The sequence below is a fragment of the Pelodiscus sinensis genome, chromosome 11, assembly GCF_049634645.1.
Source record: "Pelodiscus sinensis isolate JC-2024 chromosome 11, ASM4963464v1, whole genome shotgun sequence".
Classification (NCBI taxonomy): Eukaryota; Metazoa; Chordata; order Testudines; family Trionychidae; genus Pelodiscus; species Pelodiscus sinensis.
The window spans coordinates 19,931,972-19,953,312 of NC_134721.1; the positions used below are offsets into that span (position 1 = coordinate 19,931,972).

The following is a 21,341-nucleotide window of genomic DNA, read 5'->3' on the forward strand; positions in this document are numbered from 1 at the left end:
ACTAGAAAACCAGTACTATGGTTGGAGTTCAGGAAAACCTTTAAAAATGTGGCCGTAGGCATTTTAGCAGAATGTCAGATCACAAATTGCTGAAAATTCACAAATCATTCACTGCAGATCAGGAAACTGAACTTTGTTTCTAATATATTTCAGTGATCTGAGCTTGAACACAAATTACACTGAACCAAATATTTTTCACTCATTTCCGTGCTTTGGCTTCTTAATATTCAAACAAGATCACCTAATCTTTATAGCTCTTATCTTCAGCTGAATGGTGGGTAACTCTTAAGAATCAACATGTCCAAAATCTTACTGGCCTGTGTTCAGACTGCAAGTCCTAATTATGCCCCTTTTGGATGGCTTTCTTAGGAAGAGTACTTGATTGATCTTGTGACTCTGGTAAAGGTCTCCTTTGGTAGTTGTTTTTCCATTGCCTCAGGATCTGCCAGAGTATTGTTTTTTTTCTCTTTTCTCCCCTTCCTTGCCCACCAATATCCTCCTAAATTTTTTACATCTCAAGTGATATTTGTAGTTACGAAAGGCCTATGGGTAATATACAATAGCCTGTTTTGTTAACATCCAGAAGTGGCCTTATTCCGATGGTCAGGTATGGTTTATCTGGCAAATTAATTTAAATGAATGTTGTAAAGGATCCCATGCTTTATTCCTAGTAGAGGAGAGTCATCAGTTAGTCATAAGTATTTCTACAGTGGTGAACATCAGCATCATCAACATCATAGTATCAAATTGCGTAGCTTATTTTGAGTCAGTTTCTAAATAACCCGCTATTCTGAAATGTGTTGTACTCCACGTGGAATGAAGTTTACAGGGACGTTGGAATGGCGAGCCCATTATATTTTGAAATAATGGGCTTGCTGCTAAGACGCAGTATCCTGAAATAGGCTACATCTACACTGCAGTGCTAAGAGCTACAACTAGAGCAATATTTCAGAGGCCAACTAACTTCTGAGCATGCTGTCCATGTAAAAGATTATTTAAAATATTATAAAATACATAATTGCAAGATTACCAATTATATTTGTTGAAGAATGATGGCCTCGTGATTGACCATCCCGAGACAAAGCCCCTGTGATTAAAAGGATGTGCCATTACTAATACAACAAAGAACTGGATTTATTTTCAGAATTAAATGATGTCTTCAAGGCCAGCAAAGGAGACTTTGGGAACTCTTGGAATTGACCTGACTGAATTGTTTTGAGAGCAATACTATGTTCTTTTTAGTGTCTGTGCCAGGTTCTCAGAGAACAGGCAAAAATAAAATTTTGTGTGCCCTTCAGCAGGGGGGAAAGTCAGCAAAGTGGGAAAACTTTCTATGAAAGTAACTGGATATAAATACATTACCTCTGAACAAAGGCACACTTCTGTATAATCCTTTCTTTGGTCCTTCCAAGTTGTCCCATCTTCTCTTACTTGCATCCAATTTGTATTTTACATGTAGCTTCACTTTTATATAATCCTGAGCACCTTAGTTAATGATTAATAATTCCAGACTTCAGCATTGTGCATGGTGCTCTGTGTACTGTGGTTTTAGCTGAGAAGGCAAAGTTATGATAAGCAACAATAACTTGGTATTGAAAAACAAAATGTAACATGCTTTAGAATTAGGACCATGACACAGTGTTTAGTACAGGAAGTTTAATCAAGAATGTTATCTGTTGCACTTCCTCAGGATTTCCTTGGGTCCGGAGATCCCAAAGACACTAAGATGCTAATCACAAAACAAGCAGACTGGGCAAAGAATATCAATGAACCAAAAGCAGCAGTGGAGATGTACATTTCTGCAGGCGAGCACATGAAGGCCATAGAAATCAGTGGAGACCATGGCTGGGTTGATATGTATGTTTTAGCTCTGTCTCAGAGACACATATCAGTATCTAATGTGAAGTTTAGTGCATTCTTCAGAATCTTAAAGGAAAAAAAACCTGACTGGCTTTCTCTCTTTGGCTTCTGTATGTTGATTGCAGTATAGTATCACCTATCCTGTAGTTATAGTAGATGATCTCTCATTATGTTAGAAAAGTGTTGTGGAGATAGAGCATTCATTGGGCATTCAAAAGGCTTTGTAAACCCAAGTTCCTGCAACAGTGTGTAATTCCTTACTTCTGAGAGTAATGACTTCAACTGGACTACTCTATTATACAATCTTATCAATAGGGGTCATTCAGTCTGGTACCATACAAACCTCACCCAACGTCTAAATCAGTATCCAATCATTATTACTCCCATTATACAGATGAATAAACAGAGAAACAGGAAGGTTAAATGACTTAAGTGACAAGATCATAAAGCACGTCAGCTACAGAGCTAGGACTAGAACCAGATATAATGTAATCAGTTTAGTAACTTTTAAATTATAACCTTTTATTGAAATATTTCCATTTTTTTCAATGTAATAAGTATGCAGAGAGAAAAATGCTGCTAATAAAGCAGCTTCATTTCTTTTGCTGTCTCTAGGTTAATTGATATAGCTAGGAAACTGGATAAAGCTGAGCGTGAACCTTTGTCAAAATGTGCCTACTATTTTAAAAAACTTGACAACCATGGTTATGCAGCAGAAACTTACATGAAGATAGGTGACCTAAAGGCCTTGGTACATCTCCATGTGGAAACTCACCGTTGGGAGGAAGTAAGAATACCATAATATCTAACTTCTGATGTTTAGAATTGCTATTTCATATTGTCTCTGAATGCATCTGGTTTCAAAGGTTTATATACAGCTTACATAATATTTTGGTAAGTTACATTGTATTAGACTAATACTTCCCTACTGATAAGGGTCTCTGTGGGTATTTTTGACAAATGTTTAAGCATATATGGCTGTTATGTAAATGTGATAAGCTTTGCATTACACACAGTCGTGAGACATATCAAGGAGAATAATGACATTTGAACTTAGACTCTTAAGTCATGTGGGTGCTGTTGAAAAGGTTGTGCTTAGCCCATGTTTGTTCAATGGACACACCAGTATTGCTTTTATAGAAAATATATTCAGTAAAAATAAACACATTGTATTGTGCCATGAAACCCACTCAGTCCCCTAAATAATTTATTGTTTTCAGGTTTTCCACAAATTTTAGCAGTTCAAAAACTGGACTGTTACTAAGTATTGCTTCTTTTTTTATGGATGTTGATTTTCCTTTCTTTTAAAATACATCAGTTTTGGGTTTCTTGGAGAAAATGCTGGTTGAAATTTTCATACTTCCTGTATAAATGAGATTTGTGTTGTGAATTTTGTATAAAACTAAAGAATTTAGTATGCAGTATTGTGAATTCGCTTAAACCATGTAATCTTTTATTAATGAATTCATTCTGTACCATAGGCTTTTGCTTTGAGTGAAAAGCATCCTGAATTTAAAGACGATGTCTATGTCCCTTATGCTCGGTGGCTAGCAGAGAATGATAGATTTGAAGAGGCTCAAAAAGGTAGGACTCTACATGATATATGAAGGTAATACTCAAAATGTGCTAAGCATTTTCCAAGTGCTGATGATGCAGTCTCTGCCCTGGAGAACTGTCAATCTGAAGAACACAAACCACTTAAAGAATGAGATAACTGGAAAATGTTTTTGCTGATCATAGGAGATTATAGTCTGGTTATCAATGAGGTCTTCTTATTTGGTAAGAAAATATGTCATACTTAACAAAAGCAATAGCATCTATTAAAAAGGCTATCATTCTGTCTCATCTTTCCGACCGTGTGCTTGAATATAGCAAGTGTTTTGAAAAGTGATCTTATGTACTATATACAGTGTATTATCAATATTTTCCTTTAATATAGCATCCAAAAATGTACTGGACGCTGAACAAACACCAAAAGGAGGTGTGATCCCTGTCCTTGTTTTTAGGCCAGGGTGGGCAAGAGGTGGCTAGTGGGCTGGATATGGCCCACCAAGCTGCCGGATCCGGCCCACAGCCGCCTTGCCAGCATTTTTACTACAAAGCAGGAGCAGCTCCTTTTAAAAAGCAGGCTGCTAATAGCCCTGCAAGCTGGGCAGGGAGAAGAAAGCTTTACGCAGTCCCTCTCCCCTCACAAAATCCTCAAGCTCCCATTGACCAGTTTCTGGCCAGTATGAGCTGAGAAATTTTGCTGAAGGCAGGGGCAATGAATGATGCCTCTTCACTCCCTCCCTGTGCTGGAGCAGAACCACGTGGAACAGCTGCACAGCACATAGGCTGGAGTCTGCAGAGCTGCTGGCTGGGAACCACTTAGGTAAGTGCCTCCCAGCCAGAGCCTGCCCCCTGCACTGCTGACACAATAAAACAGATTTTCAATTCGTGTATGGAAAAAATAAAATCTCTGTTTCTTTTTATTTGGGGTCAAAGTAATTTGGGAGGGACTGGGAAAAGAACCTGGGAGAGGGGAAGAGAGGGAATGAGAACCTTGGAGGGAGGAGGAGAGGCTCAGGGCTGGGGCTGGGAATGGTGCCTGGCTGTGGTGATCCCACTGCCAGAGGTGCAGGGGCCATGATGGCCACGGGTGGGTGGAGTGTTGGAGGAGAAGCGGGAGTGGGAGGAGGAGCTACAGTGAGAGCAAGAGTAGAAGCAGGAGGAGGCATTATGATGGCAATGAGGGATTGCACAGTCGCGCACATGGTACAGTGCTGCGCTAGCAGCTCCCACCAGGTGCCCCGCTGCAGCTGGATGTCTTTCTGAAGCCTGTGGTCAGTGGTCTCCTCCAGGGATTGGAGTGCCGCGAGATGCTTCCTCTGGAACTCGTCTATGGGTCTCCGGCACCTGTGGGTCTTTTGGGTTGAGAGCTGTCCCGGGTGGTGGTGACCACCTCCCTCTCACAGCTGTCTGGCTGTGGTGAATAAAGAGAGACAGTCAGTCATCCCAGGGGACACACTGTACCTGAAGCCTTTCCCTCATCTGTGAGCTGAGAGTGACAGTTCTCAGTTCAGTTGAAGGTGATGTGCTTAGAACAAGGCCATGTGAGCTCTGGCCAGTGGGCCCATTCCTACAGGGGCCCAGATGTCCCCGGAGGAACCTCACTACTCCCATGTTCCAGGGACAAGAAAGCATGTGAAGGTGCCGGCCAGACTGGGATCCTGCAGGCAGGAGGCGGGCCATGGGATAGTTGAGCTTCCCTCTGTGCGCCGGGTCCAGCAGTGGCATCGTCCCGCAGGAAGAGGACTTGTATCCCTACCTGCTTGAGGAGGGGGGGGCCGGGTGCTGGGGGAGGTGTGTGTGAGCGGATGGGTCCTTTGGTGGCCACGCTCTTGGCTATGCAGCCATAGACATTGGTGTTCCTGCACCTGGTGTGGAGATCCTGAAGGTTGGTCTTGTCACCCCAAACCTCAATAAGGTCCAAGATCTCTGCACCAGACCAAGAAGGCTTGCATCTCTTTTGCCCCCAGGCAAGCACCTGGGAGCCATCTGAATGCTCCATGGGAGCAGTTGGGGGCTGGGTGGGAGCAGCGGACTGGCTCATGTTACCCAAAGGGAATCTCTGGGTTAGGTTGACCTGATTTCATCACACAGGATATAACGTTTTTCACAGTCCTGAATGGCTAGGTTGATCTAATTTTGGGGTGTAGCTCAAGCCTTAGAAGATTGGAATTTTGACTTGTTCCCACAGTGTCCTGCATTTTTCCCTGTTTTGCAAATATCTAATAATTATGATGATGATTTTGTTCTCTCCAGTTTTTTTTTTTAATTTAAAGTAACTAGCCTTATGCTACTCATGTGATAGCTGTATTTCCTACATCGTATCCTAGCACAATAAAAAAGCCACAAAGTACCTTCAAATACTTCTATTTTACATTAGTGGCACCACTTTCATAAGTAGAAAAATACCAGTGTAGTCCTTTTCATCCTGCTCCAGCTTTGATGAATGTCCTGTTTTTAACTTACTTTTTTTTTCATTTAATTGATACAATCACATTGTAAAATCTTCTTTGTTTTGGTCTCCTTTCTAGCATTCCACAAGGCTGGCAGACAGAGCGAGGCCGTAAAAGTGCTGGAACAGCTAACTCACAATGCTGTGGTAGAAAGCCGATTTAATGATGCAGCATATTATTACTGGATGCTCTCCATGCAGTGTTTAGATATAGCCCAAGGTAAGTAAACACAAGGAAGTTTAATTTTGTTACCTGCTCATGCATCAGATAAACATTGAATGAACAGTGATGGTTTAATTAAAACCTCTTGCTCACTCATTTAATTGTGCTATATACAACTCTGAGTTGCATTGTATTGTAAACCCACATATTGTATTGTATTGTATTCTAGCTCTCTAGTCTGTGTGCTTTATAAAAAATATTAGAAGACTTACCTGGTGTTGCTTGAGTCTTTAAGGGTAGGGAACTGGTAGTATGGGGGGATGTAGGAGTCACGGCAGGGGGTTGGGAGGTGTAGGCAAGGCTCAGGGTAGGCAGCTGAGTGTGGGGGTTAGGGCAGGAGTCTGGGAGGTGTGGGAGTGCAGGGCAGTGGGTAGGGGGCTCAGGACAGGAGGTTGGGGCTGCCTGTGGTAGAGAGGATGGCATTGCAGCTGCCTGGGCTCCCCCCTCCTCCACTCTCCTCCAGCTCCTCTGTGGTGCCCGGCCAGGGCTGTGGTACCAGCGGGGGAGCCAGGGTTGCACACTGCGGCCTCAGAAGCTCCTCTGGGGATAGGCAGGGCCCCCCTTCATCGCGGGCTGAGGGTGAGGGGTATGGGGACAGCGGAGCCACTTACCTATGGGCAGCAGCCGGCAATATGGAAATCTCTGGCTCCAGTTGGCCACTCTCTTCCTGGTGTGTCCGTCCCCATGGGGTCATTCTGCTGTATAGCTGTCCCCTGTGCTCACAACACCCTCCCTCTCCCCCCTCCCTCCCCGCACGGTCATTGTGGAGCACAGCTTTCTGCCCCACACTTTTCCATGTTATGGGAAATAGATTTCAGGAACATCCCATTTTCCTTACCTTGCTTTAAATTAGGTTAAGAGGAAGCTGCATACCAAATTTGGTGGACCAAATTTGACCCTATCCTCCTAACTATTAGGAGGATAGGGTCAAAATTCAAAAAGATCTAGAGAAACTAGAGAAATTTCGGAGGTAAACAAGATGAAGTTTAATAAGGACAAATACAAAGTACTCTGCTTAGGAAGGAACAATCAGTTTCACACATAAAGAATGGGAAGTGATTGTGTAGGAAGGAGTACTGCAGAAAGGAATTTAGGGGTCATAGTGGATGACAAGTTAAACATGAGTCAACAGTGTGACAATGTTGTAAAAAAAGCAAATATGATTCTGGGATGTATTAAGAGGAGTATTGTGAGCAAGACACGAGAAGTCATTCTTCTGCTCTGCTCTGTGCTGCTTAGGCCTCCATTGGAGTATTTTGTCCAGTTCTGGACAGCACATTTCGAGAAAGATGTGGAGAAATTGGAGAAGGTCCAGAGAAGAGCAACAAAAATGATTAAAGATCTAGAAATCATGACCTATGAGGAAAAACTGAAAGAATTGAGCTTGTTTAGTTTAGAAAACAGAAGACTGAGAGGGGACATGAGAGCAGTTTTCAAGCATCTAAGAGAATGTTACAAGGAGGAGGGAGAAAAATTGTTCTCCTTGGTTTCTGAGGGTAGGACAAGAAGCAGTGGGCTTAAATTGCAGCAAGAGAGGTTTAGGTTGGACATTAGGAAAAGCTTTGTAACTGTCAGGTTGGTTAAACACTGGAATAAATTGCCTAGCGGGGTTGTAGAATCTCCATAACTGGAGATATTTAAGAGCAGATTAAACGTCTGTGATCTAGACAGAATGATCTATGCAGTGCTTAGTCCTGCCGTGAGCGCAGGGGACTGGATTTGATGACCCCTCAAGGTCCTTTCTGGTTCTATCATTCTGTGATTCAGTAGGGAATTTTTGAATAAATGGACTCACAGGTAGACAGACAGACACACAAACTCTCTAAAACGTGTGTGTGTGTGTGTGTGTGTGTGTGTGTGTGTAAAACGTGTGTGTGTGTGTGTGTGTGTGTGTGTGTGTGTGTGTGTGTGTGTGTGTGTGTGTATTATAAGTCTCTTTTTGAAATCAAAATTGAGTTCCAGGCTGCCATGTCTGCTAATTACCATTTCTCCTAGCCTCTTTCCTTTGCTTCACATTTAGGATAAAGTGATGACTGGAGGGCTAGCTAATAATAAAACATGATCTTATACAGGTTGGACCTCCCTGGTCTGACACCCTTGGGACCTTAGCTGTCCCAAACCTGGGAGTTTGCCAGACCAGGGGAGGTTAAGGCTCTCCTCCTGGCCATTAGCTCTGCTTCGGCCATCCTCATGGCTGTCAACCCTGGCCATTGGGCTCTGGCCATTCCCTGCTGTACCAACCCTGGCTCAGACCCCATTACCAAGCCTGGCCCAGGCTGTGCTTCCAACCACCAGCCCCACTGCTGCCAGCCTGGCCAGTGCTGCACTCCTGACCTTGGCTAGCCCCCACTCCCAGCCTCTGGGACTCTTTGGTCCAGCGGTATCAGTGGTCCTGTTAGAGGTTCAACCCGTAGTATAGTCTATCCTAATAATTAAATGTGGATGAGATTAACTGGGGACACACTGCATGAGTTATTTTAGCCAGCTAAAGAAGAAAGTGTAGATTAATTCGCTGCTTTAAATCCATTGCATTGGAGAAGGGGTGGAGCCAGTGAAGATGAGATTTAGATGAGGGATAATAAAAACGAGATTAATGGCCTCTTGCCTTGCACTGATTAAGCCCCTTTTCAGTTTTGCTAATGCATGGTAATGCTGATCTATATGCTGAACAAACACTGCAAATGGTTTGATTGTTTAGTAGTGTGTTAATGTGGGTAAAATACACATTAAACTCATTTTACTTTAGCCTCTAAAGTTGTCAATCAGTTCTCTAATGGTGTAGGGCTAATATGTTCCACTTCTAGCTAAGCCATTAGCTTCTGGTTATGTTAAAATGACTGCATCTTAATATGCTATATGTTAAAGCAAAAAATAAAATTTTTGCTCATAAAATGGAAAATTATATAGCCCATATTTTGTAGCACACTTAGTCAGGTATATTAATCTATTGGCAATGGTAAATGCTGCAGCCATGTTGTTCTGTGATCTTTCTAGCTGAGTAATAATTTAGTAATGATTTTCCCTCTCACAGAGAATGAAAAGCAGAAGACTGAAATGTTGCAGAAGTTTCACCACTTCCAGCACTTGGCAGAACTTTATCACGTCTATTACTCTATCCACAGATACACTGTAAGATATTTTCACCAGTATTGTTCATTAGCTGGCACATTTTCTGCAGATAATTCAGGAATAATTAGGAACAGTTACCCATTTTAAACTAAATATTGAACGGACGCTGGTGGCACTGAGGTGACCTAATTTTGTTTTTTTCCCCCCTCTGTGTTGGACCTACTACCATTCCACTTCCTAGAACCACCTTTTAGTGACACAGGGGATGAGGATTTGAAGGCTTTCCTTCACCACCCTGTCTGTATACTTGTCCCACTGCTCCTTTTGGAGGAGGTGGGGTCAGGATTATCCTTTAAGTGCTTTTTCTCTATTGGGTGAAGCTCTTTTCTTTTTCAGTGGCAAATATGAGCTTTGGAGAGAGAGGCATGCAAAATGCAATTGCTATCTTCTCTCCATCTCTCCCATTGCGACAGTGTGAAAAGCACAATGTTGTGTCAGAGATGACCAAAGTAGCCTGGTGTCAGTGTTATGAAGTGTTACTTTTTTAGTTTAGAAATGTTTTAATGTTCTTTTTACTACAGGAGGAGCCCTTCAGTTTCCATTTGCCTGAAACACTCTTCAATATTTCCAGGTTTTTACTTCACAGTCTAACCAAGGAGACTCCGCTGGGCATCTCTAAAGTGTATCCTTGCAATGCAAAGCAAAAGTTAAATATTATTATATGAATTGAAGGGAATCCTTGGCACCAATCAGTGATACATAGGTTTACTATTAGCGTATGCTAGTTCCTGGCATTAGAAGGTCTCATGCTGCTCATCTTTTAGAAAATAAATATGGGACTGTCTTTACTACTCAATTAGTAAAATAACCTCATTTTAACATCCCTAGTTTTGAGATTAGATGGAATTTGTATTGACTACTCAATTAGTCGATAGGGGAAGGCAGCCAGCTCAGTCCCGGCTCATGCTGGGACCAAACCCCGTTGGCTCTGCAATTTAAATGGCAATAGGAGCTGGGCAGCCTGTCCCTTGGTTCCTGCTGCGTTTTAAATTGCAGAGCCACAGTGGGATTTGGTCCCGGACCTGGCATGAGCAGGAACTGAGCCGGACTGCCTGCCCACTTAGCTCCTAAATGTTGTAGGAGCTGGGGGCACCAGGTCTGGAACCAAACCCCACTGCGGCACTGCAATTTAAAATACAATAGGAGCTGGGGGGGAGGGTAGGCTGCCCGACTCCTACTGCCTTTTAAATTGCAGAGCTGCAGAGGGGTTTGGTCCCAGTGGTGGGAGGAGGCAGGCAACACCGTGGAGGCGGTGCTGGGGGTAACCAGCTTTTAAGTCGGCTCCCCCCCACTAGCAGCTCTTGCCTCTGATATAGAAGCAGTGAGAAGGGGGAATGTGAGTAGTCCACTTGACTAGTTTTTTAAGTCCCTACTCAAAACTATCACAGACTTGGGCACATCTAGCCATATGTGCATAGATTACAGGAGGCTATCATAAATTATCAAACATGTTGCTCACTTTAGTAAGAGAAATACTTTCCAAAATGCCAGTCTACAGCTACACATCTTAGTTGGAAATACTGAAAGTGCAGTAGCCACAAATTGAAAGGAATTGGGAGAGAAACTGTGACTGTTGCTGCTTCTAAAGTTGATTCTGATTCCCATTAGACTAATGTAGCTGTGTCGTTCTAAATGTTAGATTCTTTGGTTCTTATTTTCAGGTCTGATGTATCTTTGTGCCATATACGAGACCAGTTTTTTCATGGTTTCATTAATAAGTTTGTATGCCACATATCTTCAAAATCTTTCACAAATTTCATGAGTCCCATTGAAATATATCTGTATCTGCAGTGGATAATAGCAGTCAGTCAGGCAGTACAGTGGATAGGGCAGTTAAGTGGGAGTCAGGACACCTGAGTTCCACTTCTCTCTTTTCCAGTTGCTTGCTTGTAACCTTGGATAAGTAATTTTCTTTCCCTTTTTTGATTTCCTCCTCTATAAACTTGGGACACTAAAACTATTATTGATAAAATGCGTAGAGATGTATGGATAAAACACTCTAAATTCTACTTATTTGTTGTCCTCTGGGATGCACATTAATAAAGGGCAGGAGACATTTTAGTATAAGACAAGGGAGTAAGTTCCTGGATAAATGCCATGGGCTCTGAAATAGCCACATGATGCCAGCAAGATTCTGGATATTTCAAATTATCGGTGTGGGGGATGGTCTGTACAAGCATTAATGTTGATGGGGGTCAGAATATTAATTGACACTGCATTATCTATGGGCCAGTTCCTTATCTGTCTAACAATCATCCACTCTGATATTTTAGCAATCTTCTCGCATTTTGTTTATGTAAAAACATTTATGTGAACAGATTTCTTTAGTTAAGGCCTTTTAAAGTATTGACATTTGTTGTGCTTTAGTGCATAACTTCTCTGATTAAAAGTAACTGTGTTTTCCTGACTGCTACATATGTTTGTTCCTTAATTTGATTATAGCAATACATTATTTGCACTAGCAAAACAGAGTAAAGTGCTGGGTGCATATAAATTGGCCCGTCATGCCTATGACAAATTGCAGGGACTGCAAATCCCAGTTAGATTTCAAAAATCAATTGAGCTGGGCAGCCTGACAATCCGATCCAAGCCATTCCATGACAGTGAAGTAAGTTCTGGTATATATTATTTGACTGATTTAGTATTTGACCCGATAATGAGAGTCTACTTTGTCATACGCAAAAAGATACTTAAGATGGATTATGCAGATTTGCAGTAATTATATTTCTGCAAGGAACAAAATCCTCTTGCCATTCTTTTCCATTTCAGACTTTCTCCCTCTTTGTTCCAAATGAAAATGAGACCTCTCTGTCTGGACAAGTTCCTTCTTCACCTCTGATCTCATATCTCCATATTTCCCTCACTACTCACTCTGTTCCTTCAAGCGTCACCATACCTCAGTTCCATATTCACTTACTCCACAGAATGCTTTCTTGGGTCTTTCTGTGTGTCTGTCTACAGTTGGAGGTCACATGCTTGCCCATCTGCTACAGCTTCCTCCCTGCAACACTTTGAATAACTTTCCTTCCTCAAGTCTTGCTTTAAACCCTTCTATTTTTCTTTAGCTGAAATGTGACTGCAGTGTTCTATAAATCTGTTTCTGATGGAATGCTCACTAAAGCAAATGAACATGCATCTTGCTATCTGCAATAATGTAAACACTGTGAGACCTTTGAAATTCACAGAGCTGCCTAAGATAATTGTACAGTTTAGAAAAAATAAAAATGTGCGAATCAAAGGGCCTAAATTTGACCAAACTTCTGAGCAAAAAGAATTGCTTCTCTAACCTTCGTTAATCCTTTTGGAAATGTGTACGTGGCCTAAGACTGCTACAGCAGAAGCAAGCAAAATTGCATTAGAAGAGAAGTAAAACAGCTATTTTTAATGGGAAAGTGAGAAAAATATTTGGAAAAGTTAAAAGGGTTGATTTCACCATTGTGTTACTTTAGTTTTTTACTGTTGTGTGAACTTTGGTGTAAAACTGCAGCAGTGCCATGTGTAATCAGACCTTGTGTTCAGAATGGTCTGTTTGCAATTATGCTGCTTTGTGTATGTGTCTTTGCAGGAGCTTGTGCCCTTGTGCTATAGGTGCTCCACCAATAACCCTTTGCTAAATAATCTGGGGAATGTGTGCATTAACTGCAGACAGCCATTCGTCTTCTCAGCTTCATCTTACGGTGCGTTGGAATTTAAAAATTGGTTGTATTTTCTATGCAGATAAGTCTGCTTTCTTCAAAGGCTCAGCTAGGTGGTAGTAATTGCATGTTACCAATATTTAATCAGTAGGTTGGTGACAATACATTCTGCCTTCCTAACATTTCCTGTATAGTGTCATGTGGAAAAATTTAAATATTTCTAGCAGGCCTTGCCTAAGTCTTTTAAAGATATGTGTCCTCAGAGTTCTATAGTGGCATTCTTTTCTCTCCATATTCTCATCCTTCAACTTAATATATTATGCTGAGAAAATAAAAAACTTCTTAAAAAAAATGGAATATGAGTTAATAAACTGCCTCATCTCTTCCCATACAGTAATGCCAGGGCTATGACATCAGAAGTAAAACAGTGGCCATTTTGCAGCAACAAATCTCACACAGTCCTAGACACCAGAATCTATTCTATCCAGAAAGGGAACTATTTTCTTGAAAACTGGTGTTCTCATGCACCAGCAAAATGCACCAAATGGGTGGGATGTGGGACTAATTCAGTGCCAGTAACACCAAAGAAAAGATTTGTTCTTGCAGATAACTGCTCTTTCTTTTTTCACACATGTCCTTTAGAAGTATTGCATCTAGTGGAGTTCTATTTGGAAGAAGGGATCACAGATGAAGAAGCTGTAGCTCTTATTGATCTGGAAGCACCAAGATTAAATAAGAGAGCAGATAAATGGCAAGAGATGGCAAGTGATGGTATCCTTTCAGTTCAGTACACTCTCTAGTTTTCTTGGGGAAAGAGCAGCAGTTTGGAAGACAGGTCTTGGTTGTGGAGATTTCTTTGGTCAGATTTGCTTTTGTTACATTTTAATCTGCTTCTCTCGGATGACTAGGAGTTAGATTCATTGTTAATATTATTGGGTACAATTTCTTAGTGTACGTCTTTTTCAATAGCTTAACAACTAAAAACGTAAAGGTATATTAACTAATCCTACTAATTTTAAAAGGTTTCTTTTTAAAAAGTCAGTTTCATAACCTTGTTGTATATTTTTAGGTTAAAATAGTCACTTATTTTCATGTAATTGTATTTTACTTACTATAAAGGACTGGGTGGTATTTGGCTATCCGTTAGTCTGCTCATGCATCCTTATGTCCCAGCTTTCTATGTTTCTTGGTAAGGAAGAACTGGGTTGTTCTCCTTTGGAAACTTGTCATTGCTGTTATTTTACAGAATTATAGTACAGTAAAACTCCATTAGTCCGGCATCCAATGCTCCGGGACTCCTGATGGTCCGGCACCATCAGGAACCCGGAAGTGCTGGGGCAGCCGGACAGGCTTCCCCCATTCAGCTGCTGCTGAAACTGACCAGCAGTGTCAGTTTCACCAGCAGGCTGAATCCGGACGCCTGGGGCAGAGCAGCTGGGGTGCTGCGGGGTTGATCTCGTAGCGCCAAAGGACGGCGCTGCGGGACCAACCCGGCAGGACCCCAGCTGCTCTGCCCCAGGGGTCCCCGATTCAGCCGCTGCTGAAACAGATCAGCGGCTGATTCCAGGAAGTCCCGGGCAGAGCTGCTCTGCCCCGGCCTTCCTGGAATCAGCTGCTGATCTGTTTCAGCAGCGGCTGAATCGGGGACCCCTGGGGCAGAGCAGCTGGGGTCCTGACGGGTTGGTCCCGCAGCGCCGTCCTTTGGTGCTGCGGGACCAACCCAGCAGCACTCCAGCTGCTCTGCCCCAGGCGTCCCCAAGAGCAGCTGGGGTGCTGCCGGGTTGGTCCCGCAGCCCCGAGGGGCAGCGCTATGGGACCAACCGGGCAGTACCCCAGCTGCTCTGTCCCAGGCGTCCCCAAGAGCAGCTGGAGTGCTGCTGGGTTGGTGCCGTAGCGCTGCCCTTCGGCGCTGCGGGACCAACCCAGCAGCACCCCAGCTGCTCTATTGCCGGCATCCCCGAATCAGTGCTGAAACTGATCAGCAGCGGCTGAATCAGGAATGCCTGGGGCAGAGCCGGACTATCGTAAGGGGGGGCTATGAGGGGTCTGGGATGGCATCCCCTCCCACCCCACTCCAGACCCCTCATAGCCCCCCCTTCTGATAGTCTGGCATATTTGATAATCCGGCACCCCCTAGGTCCTAAAGGTGCCAGATTATCAGAAGTTTACTGTATTTTATATTGCTGTGGCACACAGTGGTGCCCGTGTAGTTAGGGCCTGATAGTAGTAGACACAATACAAATACACAAGATAACACGGTCTAGAGGTTACCCAAAGTGAGATTTTAGCTGTTTTATAGGAGGCTAGGAAGCTGGAGGATGGGGGTGTACTTCTATGGTCACATGAGTTTATGTAGATTAATTACCGCTAGTAACTTGGTGGCTTTAAGATATGCTGTTCCATAGCAATTGCTACTTAGTGAGGTGTGGCACTCCATTTTTTTTTGGGCCAGACCAAGCTTCTTCTGCAGCACAATCTAATATAATCTAGGGATTATGCCAGTGGTATCTGAGTACTCCCAGTCTGCCTGACAAGATGAGGAATTGGGTAGAGGAAGGAGTGAAATCCTTACCACTAAGCCATATGACAGGTCCTGTGAATGGTAAGATAAAAAGGTTTGATTTTGTAGGAGTCCTTGTTTCTTCCATAACAAATGTCTCTAGGAGCACAGACACTGAGATTTGATGACAACGCAGACATTGTTGAAGAGGATGATCCCTTTACAGCAAAATTGAGCTTTGAGGTGAAGATATCTCATTTGCATTTTTAAAAGTTGCTGCTCCTGCGTCTGAAGATAGTTGAGCAGGAAGTAAATGCAGGGTGACTCTACCCGCAACTCTTCTTTCCATGCTATCATATCTCCTTTTTAGCTGGCATCCCAGAGTTCTTTTCCTTGTCACTGTTTTCTGATCAGTAGCAGGTCTTGACAGACTACAGCCTCTCCTATTCCTTTATGAAGTGTTACTATGTTCTGCACAAGAGATGAAGGAATGTGGGTGACAAGGAGGCTAGGAGGAGCAGTTGACTGAGAATGGTATCTCATATAAAGTGATTAGGCCACAGGGGGAAAAAAAGTTGGAGAACCACTTATTCTAAACAAATGTCTTTTTAAAGTAATCTGTTTCTCTTTGGCCTCATCAATGGAAGTCTCCTGGAGTGCTTAGTCACCTACTGCAGAAACAGATTTAAAAATTACTCTGTTTTCTTAATGCTGTCATTATGTGGCATGATTTTTAAAAATAAACATTTAGGATAGTTTGAATAGCCCTTTACTTTTTTCATAGCAGAGGGTTTACATACAACACAGACACAAAACTGCCCGTGAGCAAGCCTTTAAGCAAGACATATAAAATGAACAGGCTATTCATATATAGTAGAGGTTCTCACACTTTTTGGCCTGTGGCTCACCCCATTCAACACAGACCTTTCCGCGGACCACCAGCCAACCACCATTGATGACAAAATGGGTGCAGGAGGGAATGGGGATGCGGGGTCTGGCCAAGAGGTTGGGTGCAGGAGTTGCTGAGGGTGGGGGTCTGTGTGGGAGGTGGGGTGCAGAAGTGGGCTGGGGGTGTGGATGTGGCTGGGAGGTTGGTTTTAGGAATGGGTTCAGGGTGGGGGGCAGGTCTGGGTGGGAAGTAAGGTGCAGTAGTGGGGTAAGTGTGTGGAGTCTGGGCATGAGGGAGATGGGGAGTGTGATTCTGGCCAGTGGAAACAGCGGTGAAAGCCTCCACGAGTGATTTCCTGTGCTGCTGTTCCCCCAGCTGGGGAAGGCGGCGTGGCAGTGCGCAGAGCTGCTTCCTTCCCCTGCAAACCTGATCCAGCCCTCGAGGATCTAAACCGGTGCTGGTGTTCCAACTTTGCAGGAGGGCGGCAGGGCTGGAGTACCAGTTCAGGCCCCCACTACAGGGGGGATTGAGCCCTGAACCTGCAGCCCACATGCAAGATGGTCACAGACCACACTTTGAGAACCATTTGTCTAAACATACTGGACAGAAGAAAGATGCAGGCGGGTGGGAAGGAATATAACATGAAAGCCGATGATCAGTGTGATGGTTAGTTGCACCACATTTTAATTTCCTTATTCTTTATTTGGATGTGTATTTGTTGGGAAAGAATTGAGATGGGACAGAGGATGGGAGAAGAGACTTTGCAGAGAGGGGAAGTAAAGAGATAGGGGAAGGGATAAGAGAAAAGAGGGGGAAGGAGAAAAGGGAGCAGTATTAAGAGTAGGTGGAGTGAAGCAGAGACTGCAGTAGAGCTGGAGCAAACAGCCAGTCAGCCTGGGAGAGAATGTCCAGATAAAAAGCTGTAGATTGAAGTGGGGTCTTCATGCACACAGATGACATCTCCCAGTATCAACTTCTTTGTTTCTGGTTGACTTCTCCCAGGAATCTCTTTATACTAGGGGGCTGTGTCTACACTGGCATGAATTTCCGGAAATGCTTAAAACAGAATAGTTTTCGTTATAAGTATTTCCGGAAAAGAGTGTCTACATTGGCCACAGATGCTTTTCCGGAAAAGCCCCTTTTCCGGAAAAGCATCTGTAGCCAATGTAGACGCACTTTTCCGGAAAAGAACCTTGATCGTCATTTTTGCGATCAGGGCTTTTTTCCGGAAAAGACTACTGGGCTGTCTACACTGGCCCTTTTCCGGAACAGTGTTCCGGAATAAGGACTGATGCCCGAGCGGGAGCAGCGTAGCTTTTCCGGAATAGTGGCTGATTTTGTACAGTAGAGTGTCGTTGCTTTTCTGGAAATTCAAGGGCCAGTGTAGACAGCTCGCAGCTTATTCCGGAAAAGTGGCTGATTTTCCGGAATAAGTGGCCCAGTGTAGACACAGCCGGGATGTTAAATTTCGATTAATCGGCTAATGGACTTTCCTTCGACTACTCGATTAGTCGATAAGGAGGGAGCTTCTGCGCCTCTCCCTTTGAAATTTACAAGAGCCACCCACTGCTCCTGTACTTTTCAAAGGGAGAGAGAGATTTCAAAGGAAGAGGCACAAAGAGGAACCCGTGCCAGCTGGGACTGCTTTAGTCCCCACTGGCATGGGTTCCCACTACCTCTCTCCCTTTGAAATCTCTTGTACAATCTGGAGAGGAGCAGCAGTCAGACTGGCGCAAGCGGGACTGTTTCAATCCCAGCTTGTGCCGTTTCCCCACGGTTCTCTGCCTGCCCTGCCCCCCCCCCCCCCCCCCGCGGAAACAGTGCTGGGGAGAACCGGCTTAAAAGCTGCCTTCCTCCCAGCATTGCTCCTGCTCCCCCTCTTCACTTCCTGTCTCTGGGGGGAGAGACTTGTCAAGTTCCTACTTGTCTACCCGATAAGTGCTTATCGGGTAGTTACTAGTCACTTACATCCCTACCTTATAGTCCAGTCTCAGATGGCTGAGACAGGGGTGAGACCACCTCGAGTCTGGTCTTCCCAGCAAGCAGCAGAAGGGACTCTCCTGGACAGCTCAGGGTCTGGGTGGGTACAGTTAAAAATAGGGATGTGAAAGTGTAACCATGTGTATGGTTAACTGATGAGCCTGGGCTCCTTGGTTAACCTTCACGGTTATATGCAAGCTCCCAGTATGTGCAGGGAGCTGGCTTAAAAGTTGGCTTCCTGTGTGCACTGGCTACTGGGGAGCTGCCTGACACCCCTCATGTAACTGTGTAGCCACTGAAGTTTTCAGTGGCTACACGGTTAATTAATTAAACACATTTTAACATCACTAGTTTAAAAATAGGCATTTTCGGGGAAGTTTTGTAAGTGGCTTTTTTTGTTTTTAAATAAAGAATTATTTTAGCAGGAATGAGTGAAGTTCAGTGAAAATACCTTACTCACACTTGGCTTGATATCACTGAGAACAATGATACATTTACCATTGAAGTCAATGGAAGCAGGACCCATGCCTGCTTTGTGTTAGCACTTTCTCCTGAGTAATAACATTCCACTCTTTGTCATCTTTAAAACACTTTGCAGTTATTAAGCTTCATTCTTTGTTTTAAACATTCTCTTCTGTAGCAAGGAGGCTCAGAATTTGTTCCTGTGATAGTGAATCGTGCAGTTCTCCGGTCAATGAGCCGGAGGGATGTCCTTATTAAGCGCTGGCCAAAGCCATTACAGTGGCAGTACTTCCGGTCCTTGCTACCAGATGCTTCCATTACCATGTGTCCAACATGCTTTCAGGTATAAATAATGTTTTCATTGGGGTCTTTAAAAACTCATTCCTACTGAGAAACTAATTGGAATGATCCTGAAACATTAATATCTAACCCTAGATACATGCCCTCTGAAGTCCAAAATAGTGAATAAAGAGAGCAAAATACAGAGATGATGTGCTTCATATAGAAATGATTGGCCTTGCCAGAAGGGCTGGTTTCAGAATAGTTGCTGAGATTATAGAATGAAGTATTTGGGGACTTTGCAATGAGGTCCTTTACGGATATTAGTGTGTAGTCATTTCCACGATAATTGATTAGCCTGGACTTATCAATTAATCCTAACAACTACACATACCCTCCCCCTCACTGTCTCTGTATCAGAGGCAGCGGGGTGCGGGAGGTGGAAGCCTGTGCCCGTGGGAAGATGGCTCCCATGGAGCCAGCTGACTCCCCTACTTCCCCACTGCCTTCCAAACAGGCAGTAGCGATAGAGAGGCAGCAGCGCAGGGGGGTGAAAGGGGCAGGCAGGAGCTGGTACACATGAGAAGCCGGCTTTCAAGTCAACTCCCTGCGTGTTCTGGCTCCTTCAGAGTCGCCTGCCCCCCATCCCACACTGCTGCCTTTGAGGCAGTAGCAGGGGAGGGGGAACAGGCAGGAGCTGATACGCTCAGGGAGTCAGCTTTTAAGCTGGCTCTCCGTGCATGCTGGCTCCTGTGGAGGTGGCTGTTCCCTCCACCCCTTTGCTGCCTCCCACAGAGGCAGCAGCGCAGAAGGTGGGGGGAGGGGCAGGTGGTACATGCAGGAAGCCAGCTTCCAACCTGTGTGTACTGGCTATTCAGAGCTACCTCTCCTCCGCTCCCCACTCCCTCCCTGCTCTGCTGCCTTTGTATCAGAGCCCCCCGCCCCCCCATGTAAATGTGTAACTGTTTGAAAATTCAGCCACTTACATGTTTACAAAAATAAATCTTTGCTAACATCCCCAATGTCCTCAGGTGATCTAAAAGAAGAGATACCTTCACCTTTCTAACTTTAGGGCCTGGGTTAGTGTGAACATTCAGCAAATACAATTATTTTTTTCTTTATACTTTCACACGCCACAGGTATGTTTTTTTCTTCAAAAAATTAGTAGTTTGGTCAGTTTTGGCTTTGTGGTAGCAGAAAAAGATCCTAAGCACTACCGTCCTTTATCCGAGACCAGTTGGTTTCACTGGTTGGGTGAACTGACTTCCATAGCCTCAACACTTGAAATAATTGCTCTGGTATTCCAAATTATAGCTGTTCATAAACATCTGTAAATGACTTGTTAAGGTGGAAACACCAACTTTGTTGTAACAGTAGGATCAGATATTCTGAGCCCTAGTAAAACCATTCCTGTTCAGTTTGCTATTCCTAGATACGAGCCAGTAACAGTATAATAGATGTGCCTAAATCTGTTCCTAATAATTTACAGATGTTTCATTCGGAAGATTATGAGCTCCTGGTGCTCCAGCATAACTGTTGTCCATACTGTCGGAGAAAAATCGATGAGTCAAACCAGTGAAAAAGATCCATTGTACCCATCCATGAAATTCTGCTATCACAGCGAAATAAATTTTAGACTACTCAAGCTTTCTTAACAGCTTGGTTATGTTGTTACATATATTTTCTCACCCTCTGTATGTTTCATAAGCAGTGAAAAAAGAGAAACTGGTACATGTCACATGTTGTCCTATCCAAAACAAAATTTTATTTTTATGAGCAGTGTAATTACAGAATTTCTATTTATTGCTCTTTGTTTTGTATATAACCACAGAGTCAAATGGGAAAAATGTACAAATATATTTTTAAGGGGAATTCCTGTTTTACTTTCAAGTGTCCTTTGTTTATTATGGCAACCTGCCAGCTTGCCAGAGGATTTGATAGGAATATTGAAGGGTGAGATTCAGCCTTGAGATAATTCAGTTGCTCTCATTGATTTTGCACTTCCGTATACCAGAACTGTACTTGGTTATTGACAGAATTTGAAATAAAAGGGACGTTTTTGCATCAGTGTCTTATTTTCTTTTGAGCATTTGCAGTAACCTTCCTCTGAAATGGAATATCCCAGTGAGACTACCCTTTATATCATTTTGGGAGAGAATAGTATTATGGTTAGGAGCTCTTACACAACATATTAACACACAATTAGAACCAAGCTGTAATTTTCTTGTGTTAACTGGTCAAGGTAAATCCTAATTTCTCCACCAACATTTACCTAGACCATCTAATACACGGCAAAACAAGTTGCCATGTCTACTAGGATCTATGTGGGTATTGAATAAAAACATATTTTTTTCCTAGTGAAAACAATAAAGGCCACTGGTTCA

The 21,341-nt window shown here is 43.5% G+C and overlaps 1 protein-coding gene across 2 annotated transcripts in view; it reads left to right on the forward strand.

Annotated features, from left to right (window-relative positions):
* The window catches only part of IFT122 (intraflagellar transport 122), a 75,837-nt gene extending 54,816 nt beyond the window's left edge, over positions 1–21,021 (forward strand). For both annotated transcript variants that reach the window (XM_006132833.4, XM_006132835.4), the window contains 12 exons: positions 1,691–1,857; positions 2,476–2,647; positions 3,342–3,444; positions 5,940–6,080; positions 9,115–9,212; positions 9,734–9,834; positions 11,655–11,820; positions 12,778–12,889; positions 13,490–13,618; positions 15,511–15,590; positions 18,857–19,021; positions 20,447–21,021. In XM_006132833.4, the coding sequence (XP_006132895.1) occupies positions 1,691–1,857; positions 2,476–2,647; positions 3,342–3,444; positions 5,940–6,080; positions 9,115–9,212; positions 9,734–9,834; positions 11,655–11,820; positions 12,778–12,889; positions 13,490–13,618; positions 15,511–15,590; positions 18,857–19,021; positions 20,447–20,536 (1,524 nt within the window). In that variant the 3' untranslated portion in view covers positions 20,537–21,021. The remainder of the gene's footprint in view (positions 1–1,690; positions 1,858–2,475; positions 2,648–3,341; positions 3,445–5,939; positions 6,081–9,114; positions 9,213–9,733; positions 9,835–11,654; positions 11,821–12,777; positions 12,890–13,489; positions 13,619–15,510; positions 15,591–18,856; positions 19,022–20,446) is intronic.
* Positions 21,022–21,341: the final 320 nt, after the last annotated feature.